Source organism: Oxyura jamaicensis, chromosome 1 (assembly GCF_011077185.1).
Source record: "Oxyura jamaicensis isolate SHBP4307 breed ruddy duck chromosome 1, BPBGC_Ojam_1.0, whole genome shotgun sequence".
Taxonomy (NCBI): domain Eukaryota; kingdom Metazoa; phylum Chordata; class Aves; order Anseriformes; family Anatidae; genus Oxyura; species Oxyura jamaicensis.
This window is the reverse complement of record NC_048893.1, coordinates 148,021,818-148,046,113: the sequence shown is the minus strand read 5'-3', so window position 1 is coordinate 148,046,113 and position 24,296 is coordinate 148,021,818. Positions and strand designations below refer to the sequence as shown.

At 35.8% G+C, this 24,296-nt stretch overlaps 1 protein-coding gene across 6 annotated transcripts in view; it reads right to left on the bottom strand.

Moving 5' to 3' along the window:
* Positions 1–24,296, bottom strand: part of FGF14 (fibroblast growth factor 14) — a 410,996-nt gene that overhangs the window by 133,744 nt on the left and 252,956 nt on the right. Inside the window, exon 1 of one of the 6 annotated variants that reach the window (XM_035318614.1) lies at positions 9,154–10,173. The exons of 4 other annotated variants lie outside the window; for them this stretch is intronic. In XM_035318614.1, coding sequence (XP_035174505.1) covers positions 9,154–9,346 — 193 coding nt within the window. In that variant the 5' untranslated portion in view covers positions 9,347–10,173. Of the gene's footprint in view, positions 1–9,153; positions 10,174–24,296 lie in introns of those variants that run through there. One more of the 6 variants, XM_035318600.1, reaches the window with a different exon arrangement.

Below are 24,296 nucleotides of genomic sequence, written 5' to 3'. Positions count from 1 at the left end.
GAATGATGGTTCATTTTACTTTGTCAGAAAAACAAAATATAACTGGAAGCAATAACAAAGTGGGATTTACCAACCTAATGCCTGTAAGAATTCAGCTGTAAAGTAACCTCTGCACAAACCTGTTCTCAGAGGGAAAAAAAAGACAAGAAAAAAAAGTTCTCAAAATCCAGACTGTTAATTTAAGTGAGCCAAAAGTATGCTAGTAATGAAAGCAAGACTATGGTCTTCATTTTTTAATATTAAATAATAATAATAATAATAATAATAAAGTTATAAATCATCTGTGCACCAGACTTTGTTTGGAATTTGAGATGAACATAAAAACTGGATACTCAAATAAAGAGTTTGCATATCAGAAATATGTGGATCAAAAATAACTTGCTTGGTAATGAAAACTGCTTCTGATTTATATCACTATTAATAATTTTCAAACTAGTTCCTCAGGAGGAACATATGTATTTTTATATTATTATTTTCAAAACATACACAAGCTAAATTTTAAAAAATATGTATTAGAAACAACAAAGGCTTTCATTTCTTCAGACTACCAGCATCAGCAGGCATACTTCTCTCTCTATTTTTCTATCCCAGGGACAGTATTCTATACAAAAATCACTAACGTATCCTATGCTATCTTATAGCTAGTCCTGTTTCTTGAAACAGTCACCATCCAAGATAACTGAAAAGATCATGAGAAGGAATTACTAGCAGGAGAAATCCATTATTTTTTTGTGCATCTTCAAACAAGAAAAGGGAAAGACAGTCATATATAAGCTTCAACCTTCAATCATGCATGTGCATGTCTAAGGGATAATGGTTAATGGACTGATGCCATAAGTACATCTCCAGGTACAAGCCTGCCCAGAGCTCTAGGACAAGGCTTGCAGTGGACAAAAGGAGAGCCTTGCTAAAATCAAGGAAAGCCTTTTTGCCATGCAAAGCTCTTTCTCATATCACACAGAATGAGATCCTATAGCTGATGCAAGTTTAGTTTTGTTGGCTTAAATACCACAGTTTAAAATGCTCTTGAGAAAAAATATACACTTTTCATGTGTACTTGTTCTGATTACATATCAAGACAAGTGAAAGAAGGAAATAGAGCAATGAAGTTTAAGAGTTCATTTATTTCATAGTAACTGGAATACAGATTACAGTGGTCAATGTTTCAACTCATCAAAATTTCATATGAAGAGATACAAACCACTAATTAAGGTAAAGGAATTCAAGTCTCAGTTATACATAAACTACACAGATGAAAATTAGAGAAACATCTGTTTAATCTGGGACATTGACAATGCATAAGGTAGTTAAGTGTGACTTACTAAATGCTCAGTAAATGTTGCAAGATTTTGGACAAGTCATGAAATATAATCTGTGAACTACACAGTTTAGGTTACAAGAAGGAGTAACGAGAAAAAATCTTATTTCATCACAATTATGAATGTATAAATTTATTAGAAAGCTGTTCTTAAATACAAAAAAAAGAAGAAAAAATCATGGATTAAAACAAATATAACTCCCCCCACCCAAATACTCAATTTATTTATCCTCTAGCAAACAGAATATTCTTTATGAATTACCAATAAACTTCATACACAAAAATTGTTTGTTCTTATGCAAAGAACACTGTTAGAAATTCTGGAATGAAAATATAAGTATCATACTGAAATAAACTTATTGTTCATAAAGTACTCACTATTTCACTACAGTGTATTTTTTAAAGAGCACTAACATAGTATAGGTATTATAGATACATAATTTTTATACACACCTATATATAGACATATATAAACCAAAAATATACTACTCATGGTCACAGAAGTTTGAAGCAAATACTTATATTTCAAAGACATCTTTCATTCATGCTATGGAAAACACTACAATAAAAACAGCATATTTAGTGGAAAATCTATTGCTCCAGTTTTATACTGGTAATTAAGAACATGAATATCTATAATGTTCTAGAAGTACACATTCTCACAAAAATACAGGTAGAAATACCTACAGTGTGTTATTCCATTAATGGAGACGTTGGTAGCAGCTCCTACCTCTAAGTTCATAGTTTCATAAGAATCTTTATTGTGAAGAAATCCGCTAATCTTCTAAGTAAATATAATGTATCTGTTTGCAAAGTGACTTCAAAATCAGCAACAAAAACACCCTGAGGCTTGAAAAGTCCTTTTTCACTGGGACATGAAATTTCATTCAGATTTGCACGCACAATGAACCATTAAAAAAAAAAAAAAAAAAAAAAAAAAAGAGAGAGAGACTGATTTTAAAAAGATCATTACTTTCTCACATTTGCATTAAAAATAAAAATAAAAAAAAATAAAACTCTTAAAATAGTCTAGCAACCAAGAATATGTGCTTTGTGGAGCCAGGCTTAAAAGTAACAAAGCAGTAGCAGCTACACATTAGCTACATCCTGGAGATTACAAAATAATGCAGAAAGCTTTGAAATGTAAATGATAATTAAATACTTTAGAAGGATTTTTTTTTAACTTCTACAGACAGAAAGACTGTGCTCCTGTATTTCATAATATGGAATTATTCTTACATGAAAAAAAACCTCTTGACAGTATTTTAAACAAATGCTGAATTCCATCATTTAGTTATGCTGATTAATGCCCATTGCTATTCTAAACCTGTTTCAATTTACAGGAAATTCATAGCACTCTAACTCCAATGCATTTCAAAAGGTCTACACCTGGGCAAGGGATTAGAAGCAAGACTATGGATTTAAATTGTTTAATTTAGTTACATCCTAGAGATTATCCTTTATTTTAGAGCAAGGATATACTTCCCATTTCAGTCAAATTTATCTAGTTTCATCTACGAAAACCTTACTAAGATAGACAATACCATTTTTATTAGTTTGTGTTCACCATTTTATGAAATGGCAAGACAAACAACCTTACATCCTAAAAACCTTGGGGGAAAAATGTTTCTGTATGTTTTTCAACTTAGTACATCTATTCAAATTTTATATCGACCTTTTATCATTTATTTATTTCAATTTTATGTTAGCTTTTCTTTGAAGTGTGACAATTATCCACCTTTTTTGTTTATATATTTATTTATCTATTATGTAATGTCACATATTTCAGGATATGCCAAAATCATCTATAGTTTGGAACAGAATCAGAATTTGAGTTCTGAGTTTGACTTCTATCTACCTTTAACTTGCTCCAATTATGTATTGCTAAATCCAGGCACTAAAAGCAGCTAGATTCTAACACCTGGAAAGGGTATGTTCCCTAATTTTCACTTCCATAAAAAATATATTGGAAGATCAAAACTTCATCACATCAAGGTTACTCTCTGATTTATATAACTGAAATGCAAAACTAAATGTAAACAAACTTTATGGTCTACAACAAAATGAAAACAGGTTGCAGATTTTAGGTCACAATAGAGAAATTCAGGGCTTTACTAATTTTCTCATCCCTTTCTACCATAGAATATAGTATAATCTATTCCTTGTATTTTCACACCACTCAGAGTATGGCAGAGCGTAATATCTGAATTAGCACTAACAACTCTAAAGAACAAAAATGTACCAGTTTCAAAGAGTATCAGAAAAAGCTGACGTCACAGTAAGAATATATGCAATTGGGGTATATCTTCCTATGTATTACTAACTCTCTAATATTTGCCAGAGGTAAAAATGAGCTTACATATAACTAACCAAGACAGGCCTCTATTCACTAGTTCAAAAAAAAAAAAAAAAAAAAAAAAAAAAAGAAAGGTATCTCATCTCACCATTCTGTGCATTCTTAAGTTTCTCAATTATGTTTAAACTCTAAATCAAAATACTTTAACAGCAAAGTTTTCTGCGGTAAACATTTTGACTGTTAGCTCTAGATTTAAATTTATTACTGCCACTAATAGATCAGTGGCACTAATAGATTATATATTTTTAAAAGTTTTTAAATACAGCACAAAAAACTGACCTCACCTACAATGTTTCTATCAGTATATTAAGTATATTACCGTGAAATGGAAATTGTCTGCACTGAAATCTCCCTTAGTACACCGATTAACCAGATAAATTATTTCTTTAATAAGTTTAATAGGTACAATACCTGATGCGCCTTAAAAAAAAAAAAAAAAAAAAAAAAAAAAACACTATGTGTGGAATGTATGGAATGAAACTGCCTGAACTTTGGAGATCCAGCAAGATCACACAAGAATAAAGACCTAATTTGCAAATGAAAAGTTAAGTCAGCAATTACAAAGTGTAGAGTGTGAAAAGCAGTGATTGTTTATAGGAAAAGTGAAATTTGTTTTCTTCCAGTTTTACATATACTCCAGATATGCAAATTTCCTGAGGCAAATAAATGCAGACCAAAGTTTATCAGGAAGAAAAAATGATAAAAAATACACAGTACTTTACACATGAAACAAGCAAAGAATTCAATCCAGAACAACTATGATTTCAAAGAAATCTTCACATGCAACTACTATGTTTAGAAAACATACATTAAAATACTTACTGCTCTCTGAAACTATCTGATTTCTACTTTCAGCATAATATTTTAAGATATACTACATTTATAGTTAAGTTTTTCTATTCACTTGACATTAAGATAAGACATATTTTGAAATAACTGGTACAGCACTACACATAGGTTTAAGGCCCACAAAATTCTTTCACTAATGTTTGAGATATTATTAAAAATCAATGGTCCCTAAAATTATGTTACCATTTAAAAGTTCTCTTTCCCAATTTCCTCTCAAAAACCTTTCATTCGTCACTTTTAGAGCCACTAAGACCAATTCAGTGAAAGAGAATTACAGTCCAGCCATTATTATATTTCTTTTTAAAGCCTCTGTTAGCAAGAACAGAGTCTATGTGAAATACTGAATGTATGGAAAAAAAATTGACACTGTCTAGCAGATCACACATTTAAAAATAAATTTTAAATATTCTTATAATATTTTACATAAGAAATAGAGTATTTATATATTTTCAATTAGGGACAAGCATCATTCAATCCCTCAAACAGATTAGCAGCGAAGAAAAACAAACAAACAGATTTTTTTTTTTTTAAAAAAAAAAAAAAGATTCTTTTCTATACACTGTTATGACTAGGTCATTAGTTCCAAAAGGACTGTGGGTTAACCAATTCCATTAGAAGAAAAATATTTAAGAATAAGCAACAATAGTTAAACACCCAGCAAAAACACCTGCATTTTCTAGGTTTTATACTTAGACATTGCAGAAACTGTGGGTTTTACTGAGCTGTTAAGAATAATTAACTCCAGATACAGTCACATAGGAGTGCAGCTACAGGTTATGGTCCAAGGAAACTTCAAACAAGCCAGATCATCAAAAGATTGGAGTTAACGGATTGGAATTCTATGCAGGTTCTTAAGGTTCTGGAAACGAGGCATGTCCACATACATTCCATTGGTATCATTCTACATGCATGGAGAACTAAAAACTACTTCAGGCATTATGTCTATGGGGAATTATCTACATCTGAAATTATGGGCCACTCCCACATATGCCTCAAAACATTAGTTGATATTCTGAGGATTTTTCCAAAAATGCTTTCTTTGGAGAATTAAATTACCTTTATAAGATGCAATAAAATCTAATCATTGAATTTTCTGAACATGTTCCCTGGGTTTCTCTTTCTCATAAATATTAATATTCAAAATCAGAGGCCATGTCATTCCAGAATTTATACACTGTATGTATAAATTTAGAACTCTAAATGTGGTATTAACTCAGAGAAACACTAAACTTTACACTTGGTTTTAATACATTTAAATGTTGAATATTTTCCAGTAAAATAATCTCAAGAGACTTAATTAAACAAATTACGACTGTTCAGATTAGCAAAAAAGCTTCATTTGAAGATGAAAATATACACTAAGAAGTTAGAATTTGCACTTAGTGGTAATCATACGTTTTTAATCTCTGTACACTGTAGGTGCATGAGGTAAAGTACTGGCTTTTTTTTTTTCTTCCAGTTATTGGATAGTCCCAGGTTATATTAGGTTATTTCCCATAACAACCTAAATTCTTGGCTGTCAAGCTTTCCATTTGTGATTATATTAACATAAACTGGGAAACAAGTAGAATTGAACAATCTCTAATCCAGAAGAAGAGGACGATTTATAATTAATTGATGTCTGGCATCAATGTCAGGCAAGATCTTGGCTTCATTGCTACCTGAAAATTAATGACAGCGATTTCTTCTGCAGTTGACAAGTAGAATAATATCATAATACTAAACAACATGAACCCAAGCTGTCTGGTGAATGAAAGTGGTTTCATCTGTTCAGTAGCTTACCAGACAAGTTTTTCACAGAAATCACTTTTATTATAAGTCTAATTCATTAACCAGGTTTTAGAAAAGCTGTTTAAAATTCCCACTGCATCTATCACTGGAGCCAGTTTATAAGCAAATAAAAATACTACCCTTTACCATCAGTGAGCTCCTGGATCTCTCTTTAATGCTACCCTTCCTAAGTGTTAGTCTTCCAAAACATATTTCTAATAGAACTATGCACAGAAAATTAGTCACAACAGAAAAATATCACATTAAATTAGGTATGCATATGATATTATTGTGTTACATATTTATAATAACTTGATTTGTACACAAATAAATCCCACTCAGCAAGAGTATTATTAGGCATTTTTAAAGAAAAGATTAGAAATAAAGAATATTTTCAAAAGTTTGCTAACATCTTGGTAAGTGTGCATACATTGTATAAGTATTTGTCTATCATGTACACATGTATATACAAGAGAAAATGTATATTTTGAATTTAAAAAGCAGCAGATCTACGTTTGGCCGCCTATTTCAAAGATAGGAAGACATTTATTTTTCATATGGAAGTACTTTACAAAGCAAAACACTTTTAACTCCATGTGTCTAGCTTTTACTGATATATGTTAAAGATATTTTATATATACTTCTACACTTCCACTGAATTGAATGAAGAAGCTACAGATTGTCACATCTCGGTTATCTCATTATTCACAATGTTCTCATGGCACTCTGTATATCATCTACATAAGATTTATTTGTCAGAATTCCATAGTGCGTTTCTGACAACAGATGTTTTGAAATGCATCCTGTTTTGCTTGGCAAAGACTTAATCGGATGGGTTTGACAGTAAATTTCAGTGAAGAATTCAGCAATCATTTAACTCTGGTTAGGTAACATAACTCTGGTTAGGTAAACTAAAAAGTGACTCTCATAAATATTAATTTCTATATGAATTGCACATTTAAAGCAATCAACTTGTTTAATTGTTTCTTCAGCTTCCCTCCTAATAACATACAACTTTGAATCCACAGGCACTCCAAATATCACTCTATGAATCGTGAAAAGTAAAGTTCATACACAGTAAAAGGCAAAACAGTAATTTTTCAGAAGGAATAGCAATTCCAAGACCTCAGCATAAATAAATGAACTTCATCACATCTCCATTTGAATGATTCTTAGAGGAAATAAGGTTTGATGCCCTATTCCAATCATTCTTTTAGAAATCATCTGTATGAGTGGTATGGGTTACAGGTAAAATATATACTAATCCAATTCCTTTATTCAAGGGTGACACAAAGTGCCTTACGAAGAAGGAATGAATGAATGAAGAAAGATGAGGTTGGAAGTCCCTTTTAAGCTTCATCCTACCTAAGAAAATGTTTGCATTTCAGTGCTGAGAGGCAGTCATCGCCTCCTCAAACTGTAATATAGTCAAATGTAGAGTTCTCCCCCAACTAAGATTGAACAGGTGGTTCAGAACAATTGTTCAGTTAGGAAATCCTCCTAAACTTGTTCTCATGCACAGACATCACATGCATATATCCACCATTATAAAGCAAATACTCTAGCCTTCTTATGAAATCTAGTCTTCACTCATATGCAGACTGCCTAAAAATAAGGCTGCATAGAATTTACCACTGACATGCAGGGAAAGCGATAACTCATCTTCCCAGTATCACTTTACCATCTAAAAATGGCAAGATTTAGCTAACATTAGAACTTATAAGAAATAATTTTTATAGTAATAGAGCCATGTAACCATAAAACTGGATTTATTTTGACAATGTATGATATTTCAAGTATTAAGCATAAAAAAAAATAAAAAATAAAAAAAAATGAGAGATTGATTAGGGTAGATCATTAATTGTGCTTCTTAAAATTACCTTCCAAGCTAGCTTAAAAATAAGATATAGTATACATACCGAACTACAACACATGGTGGCATTCTCTAATGTAACAGTATAGCTTGCACTTCATCATTGACTGGTATTATCCATGTTTTGAGTTACACTTAAGATTGTCAATATTCATGTTACAATTCTTTTGTTTTAAAACTACTTGTTTCCTGAGAATGAGTACAAAATAAGTCATCACAAGTTTTGAACACTGTTGAATATTGAGTATCACAAAATAAGAGCAACTATGGAAGTCATGTTATCTCTTAACTCCTATTATACTTAGTGTCCAGACACAAAAAAAAGTGATAAAAGGCAGTCCCTGTAGTACCAGTTTTAGACATCTTGGGCTTGTTGACTACTTGCGATCTACCCAGGACTGTCTGCCAAACTTCCTCATCTCTACTCAGAGGCCCTAACTCGGAAAAGCAGTAGGAAGGCAGACACACAGAAGGGGAAGCAAACATGGGCTCCCAAGGCTACCATCCATGACATATTTCTTACTTTCGTAATTCGGAAGTTACGGTTTCCTGCTGCTCAGGGCAGCTGGAGTAGGCACCGTTACGGGCTGCATGGCAAAACCACTCATGCAGCTCAACAAAGGGACTCAGCGACGGCTCCCTCGAATTGCCTTCCCAGGCACCGGACACTTGTAAGGCTTTACACGGCGTTTACTATTCGTCCTTACAACCACACCAATAAATAAATAAATAAAACAAAAATGAGAGGGAGAAAGGGAGATGCGGTGATGCGGGTGGAGTAAGCCGACTCGCCGCACGCTGCCACCTCGCCCAAGGAGACCCCCGGAGCCCCGGCTCCCGCGGCCGGAGCCCAAATCCGCGGCTGAAAGGAAGCCCCGGGAGGGGGCAGCCGGAGCCGGGGAGGGACTCCCCTCGCCCGGGAAGTTTGTGGCCACGGGTCGCCCCCTCCCGCCCGCCCCCCAGCTGCTCCCGGCCCCAGGGACGCACCTTGGCGCCGCAACCTCCGCTTCTTGAGCCCGAAGATGCGGACCTTGGAGAAAATGTCCACCAGGTTGCCGTTGCAGAGCCCGCGGTTCTTGCTGGGGCTGTTCCGCCTCCTGCTGGCCGAGGGCCGGTCCCAGTGCTGCTCCCTCGCCTGCCGCTTCTGGCGGATCAAACCGCTGGCGATGGCCGCTGCCATGGCTGCTCGCCGGCTTGCCCGCGACGGGCAGGGGGGCGGGCGGCGGGGCGCTTAGTCCCGGCGGGGACCCATCCCCGGGGGCAGCGGGCGAGCGAGAGCCTCCCTCCTTCCCTCCGGGACGAGGGGCGGCTGCAGGGGGGGGTGCACCCCCGCCCCGCTACCCCCCGGGAGCTGCGCTGCCGCCGGGGGTCACCGCATGGGAGCCCCGCCGCCCTGCCCCGGCGGCTGCGGGCGGAGGGGCGCGGAGGGGCGCGGAGCGAGGCGGGCTCGGGGCAGAGCAGCGCTCCGCGGAGCCCCGCTCGGGCCGGGGGCTTCGTCTCCCCCCGCCCCGGTTGCCCCCTCTCAACCCCGCGCTGCCGCCGCCCGCTCGCCCGCCGCTGCCATCGGAGCGGCTCCGGGCGGCTACCGCCGCCGCCTCGTGCAGGCTCCCGCCTGATGATTGCCAAGTGCTTCGGAAATCAGCATCTGGAGAGAGCAATCTCTTTCTCCTGCGAGAGCTGTAATCACAGCTCTTCAGTCCCACCCCGCTCCAGCCTCCCTACACACGCACACGCACACACACCGCACACACACGCACCGCTGGAGCTTTTTTGTCCTCCCGAGCCGAGGGGCGGCGAGGGTAAAGAGCGTGGAGGAGGGACGGGAGGAAAGCAGGAGAATAAAGAAAAAGGGCCGAGAGGCGGGGGGTGTCGTTGACGCCTTTTTCTTGTGGGCAACAGTGAGTTCCCACCGGATCCCCCACCAGCAGCCGCTACTCCTCCTTTAGCTCTCCGGGGTGCTCCCCCAGACACCCTCGCAAAAACGCACACCTTCACGCCAGCTTCCTCGCACTCCCTCCGACACCTTCGCAGCGGTTCCCTGCCGCCCTGCTTCCCCCGACACCTTCCTTTACCACCACCCCCCCCCCCCCCCCCCCCCCCCCCCCCCCCGTCGAGCCTTCCTGGGCGCCGCCCGGCTCTGCTGCCCGCAGCCAGGGCACGGCGGAGGGTGTCGAGGGGTCGGAGCCAAATGAGTAAGCCAACTGAGCAAGCCCCTCTGCTCGCCAAATGGAGAACAAAGCCCGGGTACGGGGGTGAGCGGCGGTTACCCGCCGACCAGCCAAACCAACCCCCCACCAGGTGCGGCTTTACACAGGTATCTCCTCCGTGCCCAAGCCGGAGGTGCTCTGGGGGCAGAGGACGGCGGGGAGGAGGACCGCGGTCCCCGCAGGGCAGCCCGGCCCGCCGCAGACCCTCTCCCGGCCAGCCCGCCCAGAGCCGGGCAGGGCACACGGATGCGCCTCTCACGGTGGCGGTCCCACGGGCAAGGGGGTTCTGTCGCATGGGAAGGATTCAGAGCAGTGAGAAAGAAACACTTTTACGCAGCCAAAGGGACCTTCCACCAAAACCAGCATGCGCTCATGGTCTATACCAAGACTATACCAAGAGCAGATTGGAACATAATCCGTTTTCGGAGGTTTCAGAAATACTGAAGGATTTCCCTAGGGCACCCACAAACAGACACAGCAGGTAGATTTACTGATCAACATCATAATGTAAAATTCTTTCTTAACATTTTTCATAATCTACATCTTGGAGGCCTTGAGCAGTCACTAGTCAAGCTTGTTAGATACCAAGTCTCTGCCCCAGTGAGTTCACAAACAACACAGGTAGAAACTACTATGTAAAATATCACTACTCGACTTTTTTTTTTTTTTTTTTTTTTTTTTTTTTTTTTTTTCCATGTTGGATCATCTCCCATTTTAAATAAGGGCTCAACGCTTTTCAGGTTTACTTTATGCTAGTCTAATGGTGAAACTTCCTGAAGTTGTAACTAAATACAGAAATAATGTACAGTTATCCTACAGGGAAAGGCTTGCACAGGCAGATACAATGAAACAAACATATAGCCTTTATACTCTGGTCAGAGTGCTCTACTTTCTAGTTAGATGCCTTTTTCAAAAACAATAAATCAAACAAAAACAACTAAAAAGATTGAAGTGTAAATATACATCCGGAATAATTCACATCTAGAATATTTCACTGTTTTTTGATATAGAACCTGTAGGTGTATTGTAAACAAGTAGGTTCTTGTTTCATTGGAGGCTTCAGCATCTCCGATATTGACCATTATTTCCTACATCTTTTAATCTATGAAGGACTATTTTTATACAAAGGGCAAAAGTTTATGAAAGGAGCTCCCTTAGACAGGGATTTTGTATTAATTCTAGACCAACTAGGAGCAGAACATGCACAATCGGATCTGGATAATACATTTTAATTCTATTTAAAAGTGTCTCTAAAGAGATTCAGCTAAAACACTCACACTGGATTTTCTGTCTGGCAGTTTTTACAGAGCAGCAATTTCCTTACAACTGCTACAATTACCTTAACTAATGTAATTAAAATGAGGGCTATTTTTTATTTTTAAATTTACATTTGACCGTGCTAGTTTTGCATTAGGCTTTTATTTTATTTTATTTTATTTTTTCCATATTTCCCAGAAAACGGGCAAGACACAGCGTTGCCTTCTGTAGGTCTTTGTCCAGGTGTAGGTGCTCCAGCGGGGCTCCCACCGGCCCGGTTCGGCCCCTGCCTTCAGCACCATGGACAGCCGCAGGAAGCCCGACGGGTAGTGGCCCTGCGACGTCGTCCCCTGCCTACAAGGTAGGAGGTTACCGGACACAGCCCACAGACCTGGCTCCTGGCTCTAAACAAAGGAAGGAATGAGAGGGAGTAGAGTGAAATAAAGCCCATCCCACTGTTACCTTGAATTTTCAGAGGAATTTAGGAATGGTATACAAACGTACTTTTGCCCTGTACTATCCATGATACTATCCACTTTATGTTTTTTATTACTCTCATTCTATTTTCATAGTTTCCTTCAAATACTGGACCTTTGCCAAAACACCCTAACATTTATCAATGTTATGATGGTCATGGCCAAAGAACGAAGATGAAGATGGGCAGTATGCCTATAGACAAGAGAAGATGTTTTTCTTAATGCAGAGATAAAAAAAAAAAAAAAAAAAAAAAAAAAAAAAAAAAAGCTGCTTTCCACTTGCATCTCAAAAATGCAGAACAGTTGTTTACTGTTTGAGGTTTTGTAACGAAAACTCAAGAGAGCCATCTGCTGTCTTAACCTGTGATAAAATGTGTGCAATTCTAGTCAAAGTGAAGCTTTTCCTAACAGATGGATTGTAGAAGTAGGAACATATCTGCTATCTTAATGACTAGTAAATGTATAAGATTATGTATTTAGGACAAATGGAAATATCTCAGTTATAACATTTGCTACATTAAAATAGAGTTTTATTTCTGATTAACAAAATTCTAAATGTGCAAACAAATGATTTAAAGCAAAAGAGGGAATTTTCAATACTCTTCATTTTTCCATCTGTTCATTTCTAACTACTAATTTATCATAGATTTCAGGAGTCTACTAAAATAAATAAATAAAAAAAATATTGTTTTAATGAGTTTTTGAGAAAAGCATTCACCATATAAAGTGTATGTGAAATACTTGTTTTACCATATATTAGGATATGAAACCATATTTTTATCTTAATTTTATTTTTGGCTATATTTCTTAGGACAAAACTTTTCACATTTCATCTAATGTTAAATGTGAATTATAATGTGTCATTGTCAGGCATCAAAGATTAATAAGTGAAAATATACACTTAATATTTGTGTATATTCATGTATTAGTGGTACATACAATGTTTTTACAGGAGCTTCCATTTTCAAAAATAAGATTCTATACTTTAAATCCTATCCTAACATAGATCTATAGGCTGCAAAATTTACAGAATCAAACCCGTCAAACTGTAATCATCATGGTTTAAAAGCTGTGTTCCTCTCTCTCTCTTTCTTTCTTCACTTTGTGTATGTTCTCAATTGTTTTGGATAGGGTTACAAGCTACACATTCATTTCTGGCCAGTACAGGTATGAAGACTGTTCTTCCTTTCATAATTCATTTCAAAATAAACAAAAAGGTATTACCATAGGTATGTTTCCACCTACACAAACTCAGCCCATATTTACTCCTCCCAGATACCCTGAAACCATTCCATATATCAAAAACAAACAAACAAATAAAATCAGAAAAATTGAACACTAAAAAATACCTCAAAGTCCTAACAAGCATTGATTTTTTAGAAGTGTAAAATGCCAGATTATTTGATTGCTGCTAAAGATGACTTAGTTTCCTGAGAAATAATTTTTATTAAATTTTCTAGACAAGAGTAGACAAATACAGCCTGCTTATCTGGTTAAATAACTTAGAACATGATGCTGTAAATCCATCTTATTTTATATTCTAGAAGCAATTATTCGAGTATTGTGAATCTAAAAGTTCTTTTGGACTCCGAAGAGTTGAAAATCATTTTGTATCCCTGAAAAAGCAATTATTATTTTTCTGAAGACTGTCTGTGCTATAGTTGCAAAGAAGATTAATTCCTTACCCCTTAAGTTTTCTTTCAAACTGGGAAGGCTTCTCTGGGAGTAAAAGTACCTACCCAGTCATAACAATAGCAAGGTATGCGTAAGAGTACAACTGGGCAATTGAGAAATTTTAATGTCATTCCAAGAAAAGATGTCTCAGCAGTGAAAAATACTTGTTTATAAATTCTGAGGGATGAATTCAATCAACATTCCAGTATGTTCAGTGAGACAGCAGACTGATTACCACAGTGGTGCTAGGCTTCTGATTCTGAACATTTGTCAGTACTGATCAAAATTATTAAAGGTTGCTGATAATTTTGGTGGAACATAATTCAAGTGTCTAAATTCAATTTACATATCAAATCAAATACCTATCTTACTTCTTAATTCTGTATAATGAAATGGCAAGGAAAATTGATACAGTTCTATGGAAAGGATTATCCATGTAACTACAAACTTGTATCTGCCTGAGGTATGCAATGTGTTTATACAGAGGGGAGAGTGGGTGTTGGAAAGCAACAGTAACTTCTAATTCTTTATTTATTTTTCTTGGAGGACAAAGCTAGAACAAGAGGTATAACTGAATGATTTGAATAAGACAGAAGAAATATGTCAGAGGGTTTACTCTATAGGAAGCTGGGTGTTTAGTTTTTAAACATTAACTACATCGAAAAATATTTGTTGACATAAAAGTTAATATTTGTTGAGAACATACCAGTATGAACATATGAAATGATAGATGTTTTTTGTTTGTTTGTTTCTTTTTTAGAAAGCTGAAGTGCTTTCCATGCTTGTAATAGGATGAATATTGTTATGCAATGTCACTGTGAAATGTTTCAATTTAAAAAACCCTTAATGCCCCAAACACTTGATGCTGGTTGATTAGACTTTGAAGAGTATTAAGAATGAAGTTTATTAAACATGCTAATATACTTCACAATTTGGATACCTGTGCTTTTACACTGCTCTGTATTAAAGGCACTCAGCTTTCATCTCAAGATGCACTCAAGGAGCCAAAACCATACCTGCTAAACTGTACTGATTGCATATGAAGTCCTATGTAATAGATATATACATGTATGTATATTGAAAAAAAAAAAAGTGAATCCCTTTAAATAAGATGAAAGTAAGTTTCCAATATGTAGCTTAGAGGACTGCATATGTTTTATCCAACTTCTCCACAGGCTTTAGACTTACTCAACTTTATGTATCCAAGTAATTAGACAATCTGTTAATGAGTAATTAATGTATATATATATATATATATATATATATATATATATAAAAAATCTGCCATGTAAGAAAGTCCTATATTAGGTTACTGGTTATGCAGAGAACTATCGAAAACTAAACATCAATATGCATAACATATAAGGAAGTAAAAGCCATTATATCAGCTCAGTGCCAATTGCTTAGCTAATGCAATAAATCTTCTACATCAACCAATTTCTTCCAAACATGATCTGGGATATGTCTGCAACTCAAGGAATAAGTACATATATGGTGGTAAGGATTCAGTTTCATTTAGGGAACTGAATAAAATTGCCTGGTAGATGACAAATAGGACAACACTGAACATTATTACTGGCTTGTTTTTTATAAATTACATATTTTGAAATTGCTTAGACTTGCTTTTGCTTTTTTGACTTTGCTTTCCTTCCTCTCAGTAGCATTGATTATATTGTAGTAATGAGTCTCATGAATAGTGAGAACTCAAGGAATATACCTGTTTTAATTGCTTAAATTTTCATTTTCATTTCTGTTGGCTAACTCTTCATTCTTCTACAGTGAAAAAAAAAAAGTGAATAGAGATTCTCACACTATTTTCACAATTGATGTTGCACCAAGATAAGATACATGATTATAGCTCCTAATTTTTAACACTTCTCCTCTGATACCTTTCATGAATATTCACAGTTTTCATCTTATCTATCCTCTACTTCTAATATCGCTTCTTCTGAGATTAGGTGAATGAAAGATACCACCTGGATTGACAGGAAAATCTTAACAGCACAAAGATCATATGAAGCTTTCCAGGATAACTCACCTGGGTCCAAAACCTATCTCCAACAAATCTCTTTTAAACAAAATTTAACAAAAACAATGAAGAAGCAACAACAACAACACAAACACACGCACACAAAACAAGACCACTTTAAGGGAAAAATCTATAAAAGTAATTAAAAATGAAATACACTGCATTTTTTCCCATTATATCTATATCTATGATTTTAATTTTCCATATTAAATAGTCTCCTTGAAGAGGGATTCTTAAGTACTAAAAACATAATTGCATTGTCTTTTATTTTGTTCACACTGAAGATAATAGAAAAAAAAAAAAACCTGCCACCAGAGTCCCTTAGAAAAGGCTTCAGTGACACAAGCCATAACAACTTTCATTAAAGAAAAAATAATAAAAAAAAAGCTACCACACATCTCTAGTGCACACACAGATGCATAGAGCAGTTTAAGTATTAGAGACCTAAAAACAGTGATGAGCTTCTTCATTAATTTGTAGTAGCTTAGATCAACATCTGTTGCATTTGCTTATCTAGCCACAACAGGACTGTCTTCTATTTTGCATGAATTCTGAAATCAACAACAGACATTTTGGAAGTAACGGAAAGTCACTGCAATGTGAGTGCAAAATTTTATTCCACAGAAACAAAAGAAACAGAAACACCATTCCTGAGAAATATAGTTTCAAGCCTGCAGTGACCTTCCTCTGGAGTCAATACAGTTGACAGAGCATGCTAATATGTAAGCTATTATACCTGCTTGACTTAATACTTCTAAGAGGGCTTTCTACTCTTAAAACAGTAAAAGGAAGAAAAAAAAAAAAAAAAAAAAAAAAAAAAAAAAAGATTGCAATGATGCAATTAACTTATTTGCAGTATCTTGAATGGAAGAATGGAATCACCACAAATGTAATTCTTGACACACATTGATTTTTGCTACACAAGTTCCTGAAAAAAAATAAAAGAAGAAGAAAAAAAAGACCTATAGAAAAGTAGCCATTGATATGAAATTTTCCAACTGCAAAGAAGAATGCATCTCAGCTCCCTTTATAACTGTAACTTGGGCAATGTTTACCAGAATACACATATGCAATTGTTCCTTTCATATAATTTGAAATTTACTATATCACTATATTTACTAGTTAATTGGATGATTACATTCCAACTGATATCTTCATAGAGGAGTCAAGTCCTTTAGTCTTTTTGCTCGTGAAATTAATAACATCAGTGTATACAGACAACACACAATATATACAATTACAAAATATCTGAATATGTAAAATCTAACAAAGAATATTCGACACTTGTATATGAAAAGATGTTTATAAGAATTTGAGATGGTTAGTATGGTGATATTTTTATTCAGATGCCTTGTCTGAGTGACATTTAAAAGTGCATAACCTGTCTGCTCTTCAAGCAACATTTAAAGTCCTAATTATACACTGAGTTTATATCTTCTGCTTTATATTATTAAGAAACTCTAAATGCCATCCAAGCTATATATATATATCAAGCTTCCTGACAGTTTTTTGGAAAGTCTAATACTTCTTTTAAACCCTTATTTAAGGGTTTCTCACTTTTCTTGGAGAAGATATGAATGAATAAGTACATCCCTTCCTCTGGGGTTCAGACACAACTAATGTTTTCTATAAAAGCCAGAGCTGTTTTCTTGTTTCTAAACAAACAAAAAATAGTGCATTGTCTGCTATTTCTCCTGGAGTAAATGACATATATATATATATATTAATATTTTATATATTCATAAGTATCTGACATGATAATACTAGCATAAGAAGATACTTTTTTTGTGATCCTTAATGTTTCTTTCACTCTGCACTATTTTCATTAATGGAAATTTTTTCTTTGCACTGACATGCTTTGCATTGGTAAACAAAAAAGAAGAAAAATATTATCTTCCACAAAAATACTAGAAGAAAATTGATTAAAATATTTTTTAGGTACAAGACTTTTCTCATCCTCTCTCTGATAATCAATCTACTTTTGCTTTGTTACTCCTGTAAATTATCATATCAAGATAAAGCTCTTAAGCTTTTACTATCTTGTCCTCAATTTTGAAGACACAACAGTTAGCATATCATTAATACTATTCATAAATATAAAAAAATACACCTATTTTCAAGTCTTGGAAAAAAAAATTACAATGTCTGCTTATGTTACTATGCTGACATTCCTGACTATTAGCTCAAATGCCATAGCATTTATTATTGGCAGCAATCGCACGGATATTGCTAACATAGTGACCTAGTACTCCTATAATGACCTGAAAAAGTCCAACAAACCTAAATTATGAAGTATTTCATAATCAAGATTGTTAACTCATCAAAACTGTTCAACAGCGTATCACTCTAATGTGCAGTGCAATTATCTGATTTGCCAGCAGTGGACACTGTTACTCTAGATATCTACAGATATAATGGCTGGAAAATAACTTGCAACGCATACTGATAAATTTTTCTTTTATTGCTTTCCCTGCTGTAAGAACCTAGAGTTATTTACAACAGGCAAAAGCTGAATTAAAAATGTATGGTATTTTTCAATATTTTTGTGGCAGCAGATAGATTGTTCATTTCTTTATATATATATATATATATATATATATTATTTTAAAGTATTTTTTAAAAAATAATCCCGACTTACTTACATGAGATTTTTTCCCCCATCCTAATTATTTTTGGTCCTTGAAGATGTTCTGATCCAAAAAAAAAAAAAAAAAAAAAAAAAAGAGAAAATTCCTTCTTTCCTGTCTTTCACAGAACCACCGTTCTCACAATGAAGCTGTAAATCCTTCTAAATGCCTTAATGTTTTGCATTGCTTTTATGCAATTTTTAATTTTAATGAAATCAGCAGTCTAAAAAAAAATCTAAAAAGTACATTTACTTCAGAAGCCTGTACCAATCCTTGAATAATATAATTGTTCAAAATCTGCAAAGTACAACTCTGACACTTTTACAGGTACTTTAAAGTTAAGCTGAAGTGTAGATATTGGATAAGGACAGAAAACAGGTAACTGTAAAACCAACACAGAATGTTGCAGAAGAATTAGCTAAGAATCAACCTAGCTGTTTGGAAGAGATTTTCTATTCATGTTAGAGACAGAAAGAAAATCTAAGCATTTAAGAAAATCAATGCACAAGATTAATCACAGATTATAAATATTATCTTCCTAGAGTTACAACATTTACAGCAAATCACCTTTTTAATCCCCAGGTTCAAATACCTCATTAAGCTCCCCCTAAAATTCCTACCACTCTGGTATTATGTAAATGCACTTCTCATGTAAATGTATAGCATAATGTTCATCGTCTGGCTAATACAGCTCAAAATTTTCAAATAGGACCTAATAATCTGCTGACAGTATGTATACAGAAGGCACCCAGAAAGTCCCCTAGATCTATGCTTTTGGTCACATGAAAAGTCAGTTGCAAATCCAACTTTTTTTTTTTTTTTAATAAAAAAAAAATAATAATCCTTTTAACTGTTGCATTTGATTTGTAAATTGGTAATTGGTATGAAGCAAGGAGAGGAGCATGCATATTTTCAGTGGTAGGATAGTCTCACATCAGCCTGAGACTATTTTGAAATCAACTCCCAGAAAACTGAGGGGGTCTGAAATGTTGCTGTGAAGTATAGCTTACAGCTGGCAGCATTTCAATACTTAAGAATGTTGAGCATTGTCTGGGTCAATGACTCTTGTTCATAGCCTCTTATTAACTAGACAGAAGTGACTTAGAAGCTGTCAGTTTGTGGATGAATACAATCCAAGCAGAACTGACCTACTACATATAGGCCTAGACCGAGAGACCTGCTGAAACTGCCATCTAATCCCATCAGCTCTAAAACATGCTCACCCTTGAACACAGGTAGGAAGAACACTGTGCTGCCCCAAAGCTCCATTTTCCCATTGCATTCATCTTGAAACTTAACTTGTTACTGGTGTACAGGGTTCCTCATACACAAGTCTTTGAGTCTCATTTGTTACCAAAAGTCTCCAAGCTTTCCTCTTCAGTGTTCAGATAAGCAAATGTAGCTTTTGTGTTTAAAAAAATAATAAATATATATATATAAGAATTTTCATGAAGTCTCAAAGCTTTTTGATTTAATTCCAGACCTAGCTTATGCACTACGGAAATTTGCTTTAGCTACAGATGTAAGGAGGAAGATCTAAATTAATACCAGGAAACAGCTTGATGAGTGGAAGCTCTCTTTGATGCAATTCAAAGCTGTGCTCTGTAAATAATAACTGAGTGGTTCTGGCTATGCTGCACTGATAAGGAAGAACAGAACTCATTAGAAATGGAACATTCTGGCAGCCAAATTGCTGTGAACCATAGCTGCTTGACTAATATTCTTTCTCCAGAGACAAAGTAATACTTTCTAGGCCTTAAAAGACTTAAACATAAACAATCTACACATCATTTATTGTGAAAAAAAGATACTTATTGTTGCAGTTTTACACATATGGAAAAGGGTAGTATACCTTGCTGTAATTATCACTCACATAAATAAATTTTCAATGATTTTGTTTAAAATTATGTTTCACAAAATAATAGTGCTTATAAGCACTATATAATAATAATAATAATAATAATAATAATAATCCTCCACATTTTTTAAACTGCTAAAAGCCTTTTATACAGGTAGGTCAACTTTCATAGAAATCAATTCATATTATTTTAAATATCCTAATTAAAAACAACAGCTACAACAACAACAAATGAATCGTCTCCCAGTTATGCTGTGGAAGTTAAGATCAATCTTGTATATAATTTCCTTTGAAAAATATCAGCACCTTGCACACCAACTTCATTATTTCAAGATTTGACCCATACCTATCTTAAAAAATTTAACATATCTTTAAAAAGCTAACTCAGATTTTTTTTTACTACAAGGATAAAGGAATTACAGGTATGTTATTTGAATATTCAAACTGAGAACACACAAACATTAAACAGACTGGACAATAAAATAAATGAAGATGTTCTTCATACAAACTACTGACCAATTTAGTGATCCAAGCAAATTTCAAATCCAGTCAGAAATGAAGGAGGTTTGCTTTCTTCACTCAAAGTATTCAATAAAAAAAAATATAAACTATAAAAAAACTTTTTGTAAAAGAGAAAATTTATTTTGCAGACTGAAAATAAACTGGGCTTCCCCCCTTCTTTCCTCCCTCCCTCCCACCACCATAGAAATGATAGCATGTGTGCAAAACATGGCAGCAAAATCATAATTATCTATTTTCTAGCTGAGAGTACCATATTATCACCAATCAGCAAATCTGATATTAGTATAATGGAAATCCTGATCATAACACTCATAGCAGAGTTGGAGGAATAGTATCCTTAAGGAATGGTAACATTTCAATGAAAGACATAGAGACTGTTCTAGGAAAAGCCTTGCTCTGTTTGTGCCTTTTTGATGTGTTTCAAACAAACATTAGGACTAGAATCAGTGGACTTGATGGGCAAATCCCTTTTATAATAATATTACCCCATCATTAACTATCACAGAGTGTGAATTATCAGGGACCTTCACAATGTTATTCAACACACTTTATGTAAAGTCATTTGGCCAACATGGATCTTGAGTTGCTGTGTGCAAGAACCACATTTTTTATTTGTTTGTTTGTTTTTATGTTTCTAAAGGGAGCAATTAGATTTAGACTCAGAAGCCTAATTATGTTTTTTTTCTGAAATGCACCTCTAATTCTTAAAATAGACTAAAGCATTTAAGTTGCTATGGGAGTTTAAAGTAATAAGAAAGCTTCAGATAAGCTTTCAAAAAAAGGAAATTTTCAAAGGTATTTTAAAAAGTTATTACTTTTCAGTACTTAATAAAACATTGTTTGAACTGGGCTTTCTGTATTCTAGGATCAGCTGAAATATCCTGAATTTTCATTTTTTTCTTGTTTAAAATGCTTACACTCACCAGAAATCTTTAGGCCATTTAAATTTTCTCACAAAAGCCAACAAGAATGCTAATTAAAAGATTATGTAAAGCCGTTTTAGTATGTAGGCATTGGAACATTATAAATTATCAAGAGCTACTGACTTTCACACATTCAGTTATATCTGCTGAAACTTTAGGGATCTTTTTGCATCATAGCTGTGATCTTTTTCCTGGTTATTCAGTGATGCCTAAACACATCTCTAGACAAGATTTCCTCTGTCTTCTCACTGTACATATATCAATAACCTGACATACCACCTAACCAAGTCTGCCTGTACTTAATATTTTCCTGGGGTAGGAGAGGACAAGGGGATTGAGAACCTTAGATGAAAATCTGAGGTGCTTTTCGTTGTAAAGCACTCCTGGGTTGCAGGACATTTTCTGAGAAGGAAGACAAATATCAGCCCCCTTCACACACACACACACACAAACTCTGAATCTAAATGAATATTTCAATTTAAAATATGTCCTATTTGAGGTAAATATTTGTGTCAAAATACTATGTAACTCATTGTGTTTTTTTATTTGTTTTTGTTTGTTTGTTTTTGTATGTGACTAATGCTAATTTTGTTCACTGAAGTTAAATATTAATTCCAAAAAAAGTAGTTCTGCTATGAAGCATATTTTATTGAGAAAGATGATACAAGTTCATTCCTTCTAACCAACAGAATATTTTGATATCTCTTGGAAAAATATATGTTAATATCATTTGAGTATAAAGGCAAGATAAAGCTGCCCTGCTCAGTTCCAGATAAACACAAAAGCGCAGGCAAAATATCCCCCCTCTTTTTCTGAGACCTTCTTGTGGATACTCAGCTCACAAGCGGCAATTAATGTCAATAAACTCGCTTTTCCTAAGACATCTTTTCTGTATCTCTTTTCTCTGCTTGATGGACAGTAACATTGACTCCCTTGTTACACTGTGCCATCCCTTTGGCATCACATATTTTGCCTTGCTACCAGAAATCCAGTTCCTACACATCAAGATACAGTTTTTGAATTATTAATTAATTTGGCTTGGTTCCATTATAATGAAATCATGCTCTGTTTTGTGGTGGGGCTTTCATTTGTATGCCACTGAAGTCCAACCACAGTGATACAACATGATGGTTGCCTTCTGAGCAATTTGGAGGAGGGTCTTACACTTGTTCTCTGTATTCCAGGTATCGAGTGTGGGGACTGAATTTCTGTGTCAGCTAGGCCAAGATAAAGCTTCCAGTCCACCAATGATCCCCATGTGTTCAGAATTTCTGATTACATCATCTATACCAACAATAGCTTCCTCCCATAATACATAACAGTGGGATGAAATAAGTGCTGTTGCCAGTATTGGAGAATACAGACAGTTCTGATGCATAGTACAGAGTTGTTCTCACTTTAGTATAAGGAGGGCTATAATATCACCAATGTCTATATGCTCTTTTAATCACAGAATCACAGAATCTTAGGGGTTGAAAGGGACCTTGAAAGATCATCGGATCCAACCCCCCTGCCAAAGCAGGTTCCTTAGAGGAACCTTTATATACTAATAATTTAATCTTAATTACTGATCTTTAGTAGTATATATAAATATATATAAAACAGGGTAATGCAATCTCACTCAGAAGTTGACCATTAGGATGTGTGAAATGTCATCTTGCTCCCCCCCGCTCTACATACTGATCCAACTCAAGGTCTAAACAATGTTAACGTTACACAAATTTTGAAAGAAAGAAAGAAATGAAAGAAAAGAGAATAAAGAATCATAGAATCATAGAATATCCCAGGTTGGAAGGGACCCACAAGGATCATTGAGTCCAACTCCTGGCACCACACAGTTCTTCCCATAAAATTCAGACCATGTGACTAAGTGCACAGTCCAAATGCTTCTTAAACTCCAACAGGCTTGGTGCAGTGACTAATTCCCTGGGGAGCCTGTTCCAGTGTGCGACCACCCTCAGTGAAGAACCTTTTCCTGATGTCTAGCCTAAACCTTCCCTGCCTCAGCTTGACACCATTCCCGTGGGTCTTATCACTGGTGACTAAAGAGAATAGATTGGCACCTGCTCCTCCACTCTCTCTCATGAGGAAGCTGTAGACTGCAATGAGGTCTCCCCTCAGCATCCTCTTTTCCAGGCTGAGCAGGCCAGGTGACCTCAGCCACTCCTCATATGTCTTCCCCTCTAGGCCCTTCACCATCTTTGTAGCCGTTCTCTGGGCACTCTCCAACAGTTTTACATCCTTTTTGTACTGTGGTGTCCAGAACCGCACACAGTACTCGAGGTGAGGCTGAACCAGTGCAGAGTAGAGTGGGACAACCACTTTTCTCGATTGACTAGCAATGCCATGAAAAGAAAGAAAAGAAAGAAAAGGAAACAAAAGATGAGAAAGATGAGAGAGAGAGAGAAAGAGAGAGAGAAAGAGAGAGAGAAAAAGAGAGAGAAAGAAAAAGAAAGAAAAGAAAGAGAAAGGAAGGAAGGAAGGAAGGAAGGAAGGAAGGAAGGAAGGAAGGAAGGAAGGAAGGAAGGAAGGAAGGAAGGAAGGAAGGAAGGAAGGA